The sequence below is a fragment of the Coregonus clupeaformis genome, chromosome 14, assembly GCF_020615455.1.
Source record: "Coregonus clupeaformis isolate EN_2021a chromosome 14, ASM2061545v1, whole genome shotgun sequence".
NCBI classification, from domain to species: Eukaryota; Metazoa; Chordata; class Actinopteri; order Salmoniformes; family Salmonidae; genus Coregonus; species Coregonus clupeaformis.
Window position 1 is genome coordinate 26836084 of NC_059205.1, and position 12560 is coordinate 26848643.

The 12560-nt window shown below is 42.7% G+C and overlaps 2 protein-coding genes across 4 annotated transcripts in view; one reads left to right on the forward strand and one right to left on the reverse strand.

The window, feature by feature from the left end:
• Window positions 1-1416: 1416 nt before the first annotated feature.
• Window positions 1417-6368, forward strand: LOC121581085 (putative uncharacterized protein DDB_G0290521). 2 transcript variants are annotated; one of them, XM_041896459.2, is made up of 5 exons: window positions 1417-1760; window positions 2358-2675; window positions 3908-4267; window positions 4382-4539; window positions 4679-6368. In XM_041896459.2, the coding sequence occupies exons 1-5, from the start codon at window positions 1694-1696 to the stop codon at window positions 4721-4723; spliced, it is 948 nt and encodes a 315-aa protein (XP_041752393.1). In that variant the 5' UTR covers window positions 1417-1693; the 3' UTR covers window positions 4724-6368. The 2 variants fall into 2 exon arrangements, with proteins under 2 accessions (XP_041752393.1, XP_041752394.1); XM_041896460.2 differs by having other exon boundaries at window positions 4073-4267.
• A 96-nt stretch (window positions 6369-6464) lies between these two features.
• mgst3a (microsomal glutathione S-transferase 3a) overlaps window positions 6465-12560 on the reverse strand; it is a 6688-nt gene continuing 592 nt past the window's right edge. Inside the window, exons 2-6 of one of the 2 annotated variants that reach the window (XM_045224773.1) lie at window positions 8645-8795; window positions 8380-8453; window positions 8186-8243; window positions 7130-7202; window positions 6465-7034 (exon numbers count right to left, since the gene is read on the reverse strand). In XM_045224773.1, the coding sequence (XP_045080708.1) occupies window positions 6853-7034; window positions 7130-7202; window positions 8186-8243; window positions 8380-8453; window positions 8645-8761 (504 nt within the window). In that variant the 5' untranslated portion in view covers window positions 8762-8795 and the 3' untranslated portion in view covers window positions 6465-6852. The remainder of the gene's footprint in view (window positions 7035-7129; window positions 7203-8185; window positions 8244-8379; window positions 8454-8644; window positions 8796-12560) is intronic. The other variant, XM_041896461.2, reaches the window with a different exon arrangement.

The window sequence follows — 12560 nt, forward strand, 5'->3', positions numbered from 1 at the left end:
CTAGTCTCAGGAGACTTAACTAGTCTCAAGAAGGCCAGTTTTATTGGTTCTTTAATCAGCACAACTGTTTTCAGCTGTGTTAACATAATTGCAAAAGGGTTTTTTAATGATCAATTAGCCTTTTAAAATGATAAACTTGGATTAGCAAACACAACGTGCCATTGGAACACGGGACTGATGGTTGCTGATAATGGGCCTCTGTACGCCTATGTAGATATTCCATTAAAAATCAGCCGTTTCCAGCTACAATAGCCATTTACAACATTAACAATGTCTACACTGTATTTCTGATCAAGTTGATGTTATTTTAATGGACAAAAAAATTGCTTTTCTTTCGAAAACAAGGACATTTCTAAGTGACCCCAAACTTTTGAACAGTAGTATATATATAAATAAATAAATAAAAAGTAAGTGACAAACTCAACTATGTCACAGTCTCACAATCCTGTTATGATCAAACAAGTAACAGGGTTGAGTGTGACGGGTTTAGTTTTTTGGCTCAATATGGCCACTGCTCCTCATGTGGTGAAGAACAGGAGACCACAAGGCATGCATAAAATTAAGAAATTGCATATATTCTGCAATAAAAAAAGATAGTTTTGATAAGCAATCATTTTATATCTTTATTTCATGTAACATAATTGAGTGGTTGAGCTTGACGACCGTGGACTTTAACAATTCTCCCTCTATCAGTCAGTGCTGTTGATGACACAGAGGGGGCCCCTGGCAATAGGCTAGCCTACTCCAGGTCAAAAGTTAGTTGTCGGAAAAGGTCTTCAGCGTTCATTGTCCTGTTGTGATTGACACATGCTGATCATGGTGCTGACCACATACCAAAAGGTCCAGCAGCGCATGACAGGTGCATGTTGAAACACTGACCTCTGTTGGTAGATTAGGCTAATAGGAAATGTTTAAGAGGAAATGTTGGTCTTTCCAACAGTCTATCACAGGAGGCAGCTGAGAGGAGGACGGCTCATAATAATAGCCGGAAAGGAGCAAATGGAATGGCATCAAACACCTGTTTGATGTGTTTGATACCATTACACTAATTCCACTCCAGCCATTACCACAAGCCCATCCTCTCCAACTAAGATGCCACCAACCTCGTGTCAATGTGTAAGTCGCTCTGGATAAGAGCGTCTGCTAAATGACGTAAATGTAAATGTAAATGTGTCAGGTCTATATAATTTTCTCATAAGCATATAAACATAGTGAATCTTTAAAACAGATCTACAACTCTACCTGTGTATGGCCTATCAGTATTTCCGATAAAGGAATGCCAAGAAATGAGTGTTTTACCCTGGGCGCACGGAGCGCATGCGGCGTGCAGTGACAGCTTGGGGGCGGCGCTCCTCCTCAATGTGAAGGGGGTGAGACGGTGACACATTCAGAACACACTGTGGGCTTTGAGTTACATCGACAGACATCGTCCTGACGGACCTCTGCAAAACATTTGACACTCTGTGTGTTGCGCTGGTGGCACCCGAGTTGTGACATTGCGAAATGCGCTTCACATATCAACCCCACCCCTTCTCTCCTCTAATTCCAGACCCCTGTATGTATTTTTAGCAATGATGTTCACTGTCAAGTAATCTAACGGAAAGAACAGCAAAGAACACACTCCAGCAAAGAAGAAGAGAACTGGCGTTAAGGCCGTTGAACGTTTCATCATCCATGGAAAGCAGCAAATGAAATGAAAATTGAAAATAATCTATTGCTTTGTGCCTTGGTGACCTTTACCAGCTCATCGGAGACAAAGGGTAGGCCTAGGTGTCAACGGTGTGTGTGATGTGTTTAGAACAGACAGCCCGCTGAGCAGAGAGTTCTTTTGTGCTCCACATTCAGCCTACTTTATCATCGCAGTATGTTCTGATGACAGTAGGACAATTTGTATAATGTAGGTTACATTTAGATGTAGCCTAATGTTACCTATCTTATTTGGCAGTGTTTATTGATTGGTTATACACTAGGACTACCTGTCAGTGTGGGTTATTATCAGTTTATTATAGTGAAGGAAGTTTCTATTGACATAATGGGCCAATATGAATACTCTTAGAATTGCTCAACATATTAAAATCCACCATTATGTGTAGAACATAATGCTGACCAGAGGTCACTCATCCCAAATTGTGTTGTTCCCATTAATTACAGAACAATGTTCACTTCTGTTAATCAGCTGACCCTGAATGTCACACAGTTACCCTGGAAACACATGCTGTAGGCCTAATGAGATTCCTATCCTATTTATTTCCCAGTCATGCTTTTGTAATGTCTACCAGCTACTTCATCTATTCACAACAAAATGAAGCACCAGGACATCCTATTCCTACAGTGACATCATCATTATTTTCTTGCAGGTCAGAGCACTGTTTTGCCCCCTGTTGTCACCCCAGGCGCCCTCCAGCATGAGGGCGTGTCCACTGCATCCCCAGTCCTCCCATTGGTCAATGAAGATGAGGATCAGGGGCCAGAGCCAGGTCCTGCCAAACAGACCTCACCAGACCAAGCGAATGGGGCCCCAACCAAACCAGCTTTTATTGACGGCGACAGGCTGCTTCAATCAGAGTTTGTTACAGATGACATGGCTGTGACCAATCAGATGACCACGTCTCCGCCTGCACCTGCACACACAGTCAACACCGTTACAGCCACCCAAGACAACGCCACTCTCGTAGGTACAGTAACCCAAAGGATATTTTACTTCTATCAGAGTCATTAAGCCTGCCTATATTCCCCATGGTTACCCAGAGGTAGCTGTTACCAGTGGACTGTGTACAGTCTGAAAATAGAGAGCCGCATTCTGCAAAAGCTGCTTGTTTGCAAACACAGAAGCTTGCCTCAAGCTCCAACCCACCGCCAGGCAGCATACCAGGGGTATAGAAAGTTGAGGGGTGTAGAGAGGGATGTGGCAACATGATGTAGGATTATCGTTTTACTGGACGGACAAATACAACTCTCTCTGTCGATGCTGAGCATGTGTCTTCTGTGTCTGACACCTCTTCTGCCTGACACTGAAAAAACACACAATGTTACATAACAGCATCCAGATTTCAGTCTCGCTCTCTCCCACTGTCTCTCTTGTTCACATACTTGCTCTCTTTGTCTAATTCCTCTCCTTTTGATTTCAAATAATAGGTGGAGCCTCATTTAGGAGAATCAGGTACATGAAATGATGGTACATGAAAAAAGGCTTGGCATTGCAGAACCTTTCTCTGTATCTTCTTTAGAGATGATGTATGTACACTATGTAATACAGTTTATATACACAGAGTGTACAAAACATTAAGAACCCCCCTGCTTTTGCCCTCAGAATAGCCTCAATTCATTGAGGCATGGACTCTACAAGGTGTCGAAAGCGTTCCACAGGGGTGCTGGCCCATGTTGACTCCAATGCTTCACACAGTTTTGTCAAGTTGGCTGGATGTTCTTTGGGTGGTGGACAATTCTTGATAAACACGGGAAACTGTTGAGCATGAAAAACCCAGCAGCGTTGCAGTTCTTGATACAAACCGGTGCGCCTGGCACCTACTACCATACCCCGTTCAAAGGTACTTAAATATTTTGGCTTGCCCATTCACCCTCTGAATGGCACACATACACAATCCATGTCACAATTGTCTCAAGGCTTACAAATCCTTCTTTAACCTGTCTCCTCCCCTTCATCTACACTGATTGAAGTGGATTTAACAGGTGACATCAATAAGGGATCATAGCTTTCACCTGGATTCACCTGGTCAGTCTATGTCCTGCAAAGAGCAGGTGTTCTTAATTACATTTTACATTTTAGTCATTTAGCAGACGCTCTTATCCAGAGCGACTTACAGTTAGTGAGTGCATACATTTTAATGTTTAGTACACTCAATGTATAATACCGTTGTAATTCTATTTCTCTGTGACTTTCTCTCAGCCGCTCCAGACTGCTCCTCCTCATCATCCCCTGTAAAGAGAACCTTCCCTGCAGGACTGCCCTCCACCCTAGGGGACATTACTAGCCACCCCTCAACCCTAGGGGGCACTACCTATCCTGGCCCCGCTGGAGGCCACCTCACCACCTCTACTCCTCCTGTTTTAGATACCACCCCACCTCCATCCCATGTTTTAACACCGATCCAGTCCTCTGTCCAACTCAGCACCCCAGCATTGACCCCTGACCCAACCCAAACCCTCACCCCGGAGCACCCCAAGACCTCCGCCCCAGCCCACGTTCCTGCCCCTGCCGGCCCGCCTCACCAGGAGGTTCCATCAGAGCTCACCGTTGAAGATGAGGGTAAGGTGATAATTGACCAATTAACCAATCAACTAATTCACTGATTATCCAGTTAACAAATGACACAACAAATTAGCCAATGTATCAATCAAATCAATTGACATTTTGTTTCAGACAAAGGGCCACACCTCCACTCTCCTCTGGACCCTTTGCTGGCTAGCCTAGTCTCTATCTTTATTGTCACCACAGCCGTAGTCTCTGTTGGCCTCTTCCTCAAATTCCGCCAACGGACCGACCACCCTGAGTTCCACCGGCTGCAGGATCTACCCATGGTGAGCATACTGTACTGGACATGTTAGATTCAGGTCTTCTATGGCATGTCATTTTATGTGGGGTATATGATTTCGATGAATTTGAAGTGATATAGTGTTTTGCAACATTAACTCATCCTAGTCTTGTCTTCCTGTCCAGGATGACTTGATGGAAGACACACCACTTTCCAGATACACTTACTGATGATGGAAACCTCTCATCAACAGTCAACTTTACTTCTAGCCCAGCTACACAGCAGACACCCAATCGGCCACCATTTTGGATCCTGGCAAAGCTTTTGACTGGACTGGAGGCCCTCAGCCAGCGCCCATGTTGGCTCACTATGATTCCCCCTGCTGAGCAGTTTCCAATTTGATTGTCTTCTGTTAACAATGAGAAGGCATTAAATACCCAATCAGGTGTTTCAATAGGACATCAGAGGTTCCGTTTCAACATTAGGCCAACATCAGAGGTTCCGGTTCAACATTAGGCCAACCATCATTATTGCCTTTGAAGCTCTGATGTTTCATCTGCACAGAGGTCTGTTTTGTTCTTTGTAATGTACCCCCTCCTGATACAGGTCATGCACAGCACAGACTGCACTTTAATGTGTTATAGAAACAGTCACAGTGCCCTCTAGGGGATATCAGTGGAAGTGGAGTCCCAAATGAGTTGGTACTGTACGAAGAAAACACAATACCACATTTGATGTTGTTGCCAAGATCTATGATAGAGGGGAAATAGACAGGGAGTGAAAGATGCGTACTGTAGTAGTACTTAAGTGATTTAAATGTTCACCAGTCTCCAGAAAACCATGTTATGGGACTATTCTAATCCCTGAACTGGCCAAACATGAGTGAAATGCTCTTTCAAACCAGAATGCCTAGTGGGTTGTCTTAACAAGGGATTGAGTTTAGAAAAACACCCATCCTTGGTCTTACTTGCATGATAACCAGTAAAGATTCTGTAAATGTAACCCCAAAACAGTCAGCAAAACAGTGAATTTGTTTGAAGTGTAGTGACAGAAAGGGGGTCACCTCCAATAAGGGTGACTTGATTCAAAACCATATCTAAAAAGTTTAATCAAATTTAAAGACTACTTTGAGGTGAAAGGTTGGGTTCACCAACAGTGGTCACACAGTGGTGCTTTCATGTGAAAGTGATCGGTTAAGGAACTTTGTGAAACACAAATGATGAAAAAGTTGAGTATTTTCAAAATGTGAATGCAAAATGTATACTTACTATTTGTTTAAAATACATAGGAAATGGTCAAGTACATATTTATTAACTATTCACTTGATGTCTCACAAAATGATCCTTTAAATTTGTAAATTGGAAATACTAAAATGCAGAAACAGAGCAGTGTCTAAGAACTATGAGATTTTAAGTCACATCTAGATTGAAAATTACTTGTTTTGTCAAGCACTGTAACAATTCATATTTACAGTGTTTTGAAGTGTCTCTCGTGATTTACCAGTTAAGTGCCAAAAGTGATGTAGGATGATATACAGTTGCAGGGTTAACTTTAAGAAATGTATGTTTTAAAGGACTTGTTCAATTTTTTTATAATACAACTGAAACCCTTTTAGCTGTGTGCTTTTGACTCTTCATCATATGAGTGATTCACAAGTTCAGAGAGTTATTGTATTGTTACTTAGTACAATTAAACTAATCATGGACAGAAATTGCCTAATGGCTAAGGTAATAGTAGAGCGTTTCTTGTGCCTGCATGTAGACTTATCAGAGGTGGTGTGTGAACTTTGGACAACTATGCAGCTCAGATCAACGAGGACAACCACACCCCTCACACATTATTAACCTCTTGGCAGCCTTTTTCTAATACACCGAACACCTACACATATCTCACACACGCCCATGGATACCAGCATTAAAGCACACATCCCCATGGATACCAGCATTAAAACAAGTCCATGACAGAACCAAATAAAGACATTTAATATTTATTTCAAGCACCATTTCCCATGGTCATTTTATACATTATAATTTCATTAAGAGTACAGTTTTGGCAAATATGCATTCAAAACATCACACTCTCACAAAGAATAGGTTAATCAACGTGGTGAAGCATGCACCTCCTCTGTTGTTCATTGCAGAAGCTTCTCTGGGCCTGTCAGTGTTCAGTTGTGGGTCAGGGTTCAGGGGTCGGGGAGGAGTTGGGGTGGTGTAGTTATGGAATGAGGCACAAACAGCGGTGGTCGTCTGTTTTCACGTTTACTAAACACTGTCTTTCTACGTATGCCATAAACAAGTATGGATGCCCACAAGGGACATCCTACTACTATTAGAGTGGGGTCGGATGGGGTTGCAGTACCTCACTGGGGAATGGTAGCAGGAATGGCAGTGGGAAGGGGAGCTGAGAACCTCATCCCTGGTCTCATCCCATGCCACACCCAGTCACCACAGCCCAACAGTGTTCTGCCAAAGTTGGCTACGATCAGCATCATGCCCAGCAGAGCAATGTTCCCGAATGCCCCGCGCATCCTTTTCTTAGGATCTGGAAGGATAACATAGAACAAAACCCTTGAATAATGGCTGCCATATTGTTTTAATCAACTATTGGATTATAAGCATATCTATCAGTTGTCTTACCTCCAGTGGAGTATCCGTATGCGTAGATCTCCCTGCTTATAACCCATGTCATTCCAAGACCACTGACTAGGCGCTGTAACACACAAGGTTCCCTGTTGGTATACTACAAAATATTCTTAATGCCTTAAAACCCCCTAAAGTCGATGTCCACGAGGAAATCTAGTTAGTATAATAAAATAATCCCAATCAAAATCTGTCTGTTTAAGCATGGTCTGTGTCTCAATCCACTGCATTCGCCAATGGCGGTCTTCCACATCTGTGGTGGAAGGTGGCAGAGCTACAGCAGTGTTTGTCAGACCACGAGACATCCCGAAAATCTGTCTTCTCACAAAAACGTCTGTAGCGTCCGAGGTTCGGCCTACTAACTAATATGACCACTCTATGGAAAGATGACTCTCACAAACATGATGGTGTTCTCCGTTTTGCTCTACACCCTCCACAAGTGTCACAGGACTAGTCACAGGACTCGTCTTAAGTCGGTACCGCCGATCTGCCAACTTCTGTCTGTAGTGTCCGGACAGTTTGGGCTACACACTAATGTTTTGCTCTAGGACACCCACATGCATCACAAGACTCGTCTGAAGGTAGACCGGAATCAGTTAATATAATTAATGGAAGTATATATGGAAGTAGTTTAGTGGCCCCAAAAATTTTTTAAATATGGGTAAAGATATTTTTTACATTATTTTCTGATCTTTCTTATTTCTCTCAGATATAGGACAGGTGCTTTAAAACAAACTTCCTTTTGATTTATTTTTTACTATTTGTTTTTACAAATGAATCTGTTATTCAATGCGTTTCTATGGGCTAATAGCAGTAAGGCCAAATTCAATGTTTCATCAAATAATTGTATTTTATACCTAAAGGGGTCCTAAAATTCCAAATCAAATAGCTAAAAGGGTATGATCATCGTAAAACCCCGGCTTAGACTCTTAAGGATGAATGAATGGGAATCTAATATTGCAGAGACATATACTTCGACTAATCAGCTGTACAGTCTGGCATGCACGGTATACAAATCTAACAGAGTAAATTAATAAATGGAAGTCAACTTACAGGACTATGCAGGCCACCGATGGCAAGACAGAAGAGGTAAGCAGGGTAGATCTCCAGGCTGTAAATAAATAATAGCTATTAGTGGACCTAATATCCAACAAGACATTTTTACTTTGTATGTGAAAACATATTGTGTTTTCTCTGCTGACTGTCAGCTACATACTACATGTACATACTATAGTATTACTACATACGTGTTCTGATGGGCCCGCTGGATGCAATTGAAGATATTTCCAGTTTCTGGGTCATCGCTGTACATCTGAGGGTACTGTCCAACAGAGAAGAGAAAAGAAGATTAGGTAAACCATACAGAGAGGTTTTCTTAGCAAACACACAGTAGGCCTACTAGTGAGGTTAAGAACACTGGGCCCTTCTTTTAGGCTGAAATTGTTTCCTGGTCAGATGAGGTCACATGGTAAGCCGTATCCATTTAGCGATCCCAGGTCCTGGGCCACTCACATTGATCTTGTACTTCTTGCGCGCTTTGCCAACTTTCAGGGCGAGGTGGCCAATCATGACTATACTGGCAACACCAGTGAGAACCACAAACCCATATTCCTTAGACAGCACAACCATCCTGGCACTTATCTGCAAGAGAAAAATGCATAGCCTACAGGTAAATTGTAAAAATACATAGCCTACTATAGGTGAGTTGGTTCATCCCACTTTCACATTCACTGTAGATAAGATACTGGTTGAAAATTCAATCCAATCAGGCAACAGATTAGTTAGTAGGCCCTAAATTACATGAAAGGACATTACACAAAACCAGAAGCTATTACACTGCCATGGAGCATAGGCTTCTATGCAAATATGACATGTGCTTATTATGTCTATTGTAGCCTATTGTATGGCATGACCAGGCTATTCAAAACCCTTTCCCTTACCAAAGTTTTACCCCTTGATTCAACCTGCACTCAGGGGTCGACATAGTAAACATAAATTCGTAAACCAGACTAACCACCCAACTTTAGTTTTTGCCTTAAGTCACCTTCTGTCCAGTGGCGGCTGGCCGATAGAGGGCGCTAGGGCGCCGCCCCCTTAAATAAAATTATTATTTTTTAAAAATAAAAAAATAAAAATAATAATAATAAAAACATCAGTATGTCAATATTTGTGTGTTTGAAATATGGAATGCACACAGTAATATGTGTAAGATATGATAGAAAATCATATTCGCAACCTTTCCTCTGCCTGTCAAACGCCTCGTCAGCTCTGGGCGATACAGAAAGTGCCCCGAGGAGGCGGGTCTACGTAGCAGTTAAGCCAATTGCTAATTTAAGATATGAATGTATGACATAAAATGTAGCTAATCAGCGATTTTAATTCGAATCCAAGGAGGGCGATTATTTTATCGCCCCAAGCTCGCCCTGATAAAATAAGGACCGGGCTCCAGTGGCGCCATTTTACTAGACGACAATGGCGAACGCAAGCGTTACTCCTCCAAGACCCAACCCTAACTCGGTGAAATCTCTCCTCCAAGATCCGTTTGAGAGGAGAACTTTGTCAGAGAAAGTTCGGGTGAAAGAGCTGGGCCCAGATCAACCTGACCTCTCAATCAGACAGCAGGCTAGCGAGAAAGGGAAGCAGTATATGCGCGGCTTCTCCCGTAGCTGGTACACCAGGAAGGCTTGGCTAGCTGGGTGCACTGATGCTAATGCTTTATTTTGCTTTCCGTGCTTGCTTTTTAAAACCGACGGGTCAGATTCAGCATGGACAGGTACCGGAGTGAGGGATATGAAGCACCTGTCAGAGAAGGTAAAGAAACATGAGAACACCAGGGCACACATGGACAACTCTGTAAAGCTAGCTGTATTAGGAAGGGTGAACATTGCTACGCAGCTGGATGACGGCCACAGGATTGCGGTGAGGAAACACAATGAGGAGGTGGATAAAAACAGGCACATTCTATCCAAAATTATCGATTGTGTGAAGTTCTGTGGGGCTTTTGAGTTGGCCTTGCGTGGGCACGAGGAGACTGACTCCTCCGACAACCCCGGCATTTTCCGGGGCTTAGTGGATTTTGTTGCCTCCCTCGACAGTGTGCTGGAGGAGCACCTGAAGACAGCTACCGTTTTTAAGGGCACGTCAAAGACGATACAGAACGAGCTGTTGGACTGTATGTTGTCAGTGCTTAAGGATTACATCCTGGAGGAAGTAAAGAGTGCTGATTTTATCGCCATTCAAGCTGACGAGACGACTGACGTTTCCACCCACTGCCAGTTGGTGCTTGTGATACGCTACATCGATGCTAAAAGTAACGTCCAAGAGCGTTTTTCGAGTTCATTTTGATCGAGAACGCAACCGCCCGACACCATCGCTACAGCGCTGCTGGAGAGGCTCAGCACCATACTCTCACATGGACAAAGGGCCAAACTTATTGCCCAGGCTTACGACGGAGCAAGTGTGATGAGGGGAGCCACCGGCGGAGTGCAGCGTAAAATAGTGGATGTGTACGAAAATGCGCACTACGTCCACTGCTATGCACATCAGCTGAACCTCATCATGCATGTAAAACTGGTACATAATTGATACAGATTTACGGTATGTTGCCTATATATTACTATATACCGGTATTGATGCACAGACCAGTTTGGGTTTTTACTTTACCTTCTATAACGGTATTTCAATGTTTGGTTTGTTAAATGTGGTAATGCCACTCCGCCATGTGTAACGTCCGTTTTTCTAGTTTACTCCACAATTTGGGTCGTCTCTCTCCTCTCTCACCAAGTACCACCCCGTCACTCAAGGAGCGCAGTTGTTGTTACTCGACCACGAGAACAAGTGTTTGTCCAAAAAGACACAATCAGACGTTGATAATAATGCAGGAAAGTACTACACAGTTTGTAATAATTATTCAGGTGTCCACCAGGTCAATTTCTAGAAGAGGCCTAGTTGTTATTGAAGATTAACTTTATTGCTAAGTGCACAGCAGAACAAAATTATGTTGCATCCCTCTCACAAATGTAATAGAAAAAGGCTTTAAAACGTAATAACATCAGTTAATTATGTACATCACAGGTTAAAAGCAGTTACTAGACATAGTTTGTGTGTATATACACACTATCTGTCTGTCTGTCTGTCTGTTATATATATATATATATATATATATATATATATATATATATAAAAAAGTCACTGGTTGTGTGTTGAGGGGGAATTACAGTGAGCTAAGAAGTCTGATTGCAAGTTATCAAATTAAACTTTATTTTTTGGACCCAGGGCCTCAATTCCCTCTTTGTGTGGGGACAGCGCATCTGACGAGCAGCAACAGCCCATCAAGCGACGGAGGATGCTGGGACCAGGAGAACAACAGAGGTTGGCTATAGAGGTAAGTTGTGATGTAATTGTCAGTGTTTCCCCATAGAACTTTTTTCAGGCCTGGTAGTATGTAGCCAAAACCCTGAACAATCAGCACCTTGGTAATCATATACTTGAGTTGGACATAGGCATGTGTCAGTCAGGATCACTTGCATCAAAATAGCTTAATTGCAAATTAAAGCTGATGATGTATCTTTACAGGTATGTGATACCATCCTGAGTCATGCCAAAGAGAGGTTCTCCTTCACCCAGCACCTCATCAGCGCAACACTATTGCACGGAGAGTTGTTCCCACAACACAGTGTGAAGTTCCCGATACAGCGCTTGAAACAACCGTGGAGGCGTACCCCATGTTGAACAAGGCCAAGCTCAAAACCGAACTGTCCCTCATCTATGAGAACAGTGAGTTCAAGGCTTGTAGTGGTGCAGTGCCCCTGTACCAGTTCTTCATGGAGAACAACCTTCAGAGCACTTTCACAGAGACTGCCAGCCTCCTCAAGATCCTCATCACCACACCCATGACAACTGCTGAGTCAGAAAGGTGCTTCTCTACACTGAAAAGGATCAAGACCTTCCTGAGAAACAGCATGACACAGGATCGCCTGAACGCTCTGGCCATGCTCTCCATGGAGAAGAAACTTGTCAGGGACATTCCTGACTTTAATCAAAGGGTCATTGAGAGGTTTGCCACTCAGAAGGACAGACGGGCAAAATTCCTGTACAAATAAGATGACAGACACACACACACAGAGCAGCTCTGGCCGCATGTTTCTTTGTATATAGTTGACCTTAGCATAAAAAAATCCAGTTATATATGGTACTCTAGAAAGTCTTAATAGTGTCTTTGCTAATATTACTGTATATATGTTGTTTTGTATCAATTAATTGTTGCAGTTCTGGAGCACATTAACAATTAGTCACATTTAGTATGATCATAAAATACTGTATGCTATTCTTCCAGTCAAAGGTTTGAGTTCATCCACTTGATATCCATTTCTATATTATACATCCTTTTATACAGTGTAAGATTTCCTATAAACTTTATAATAATTTC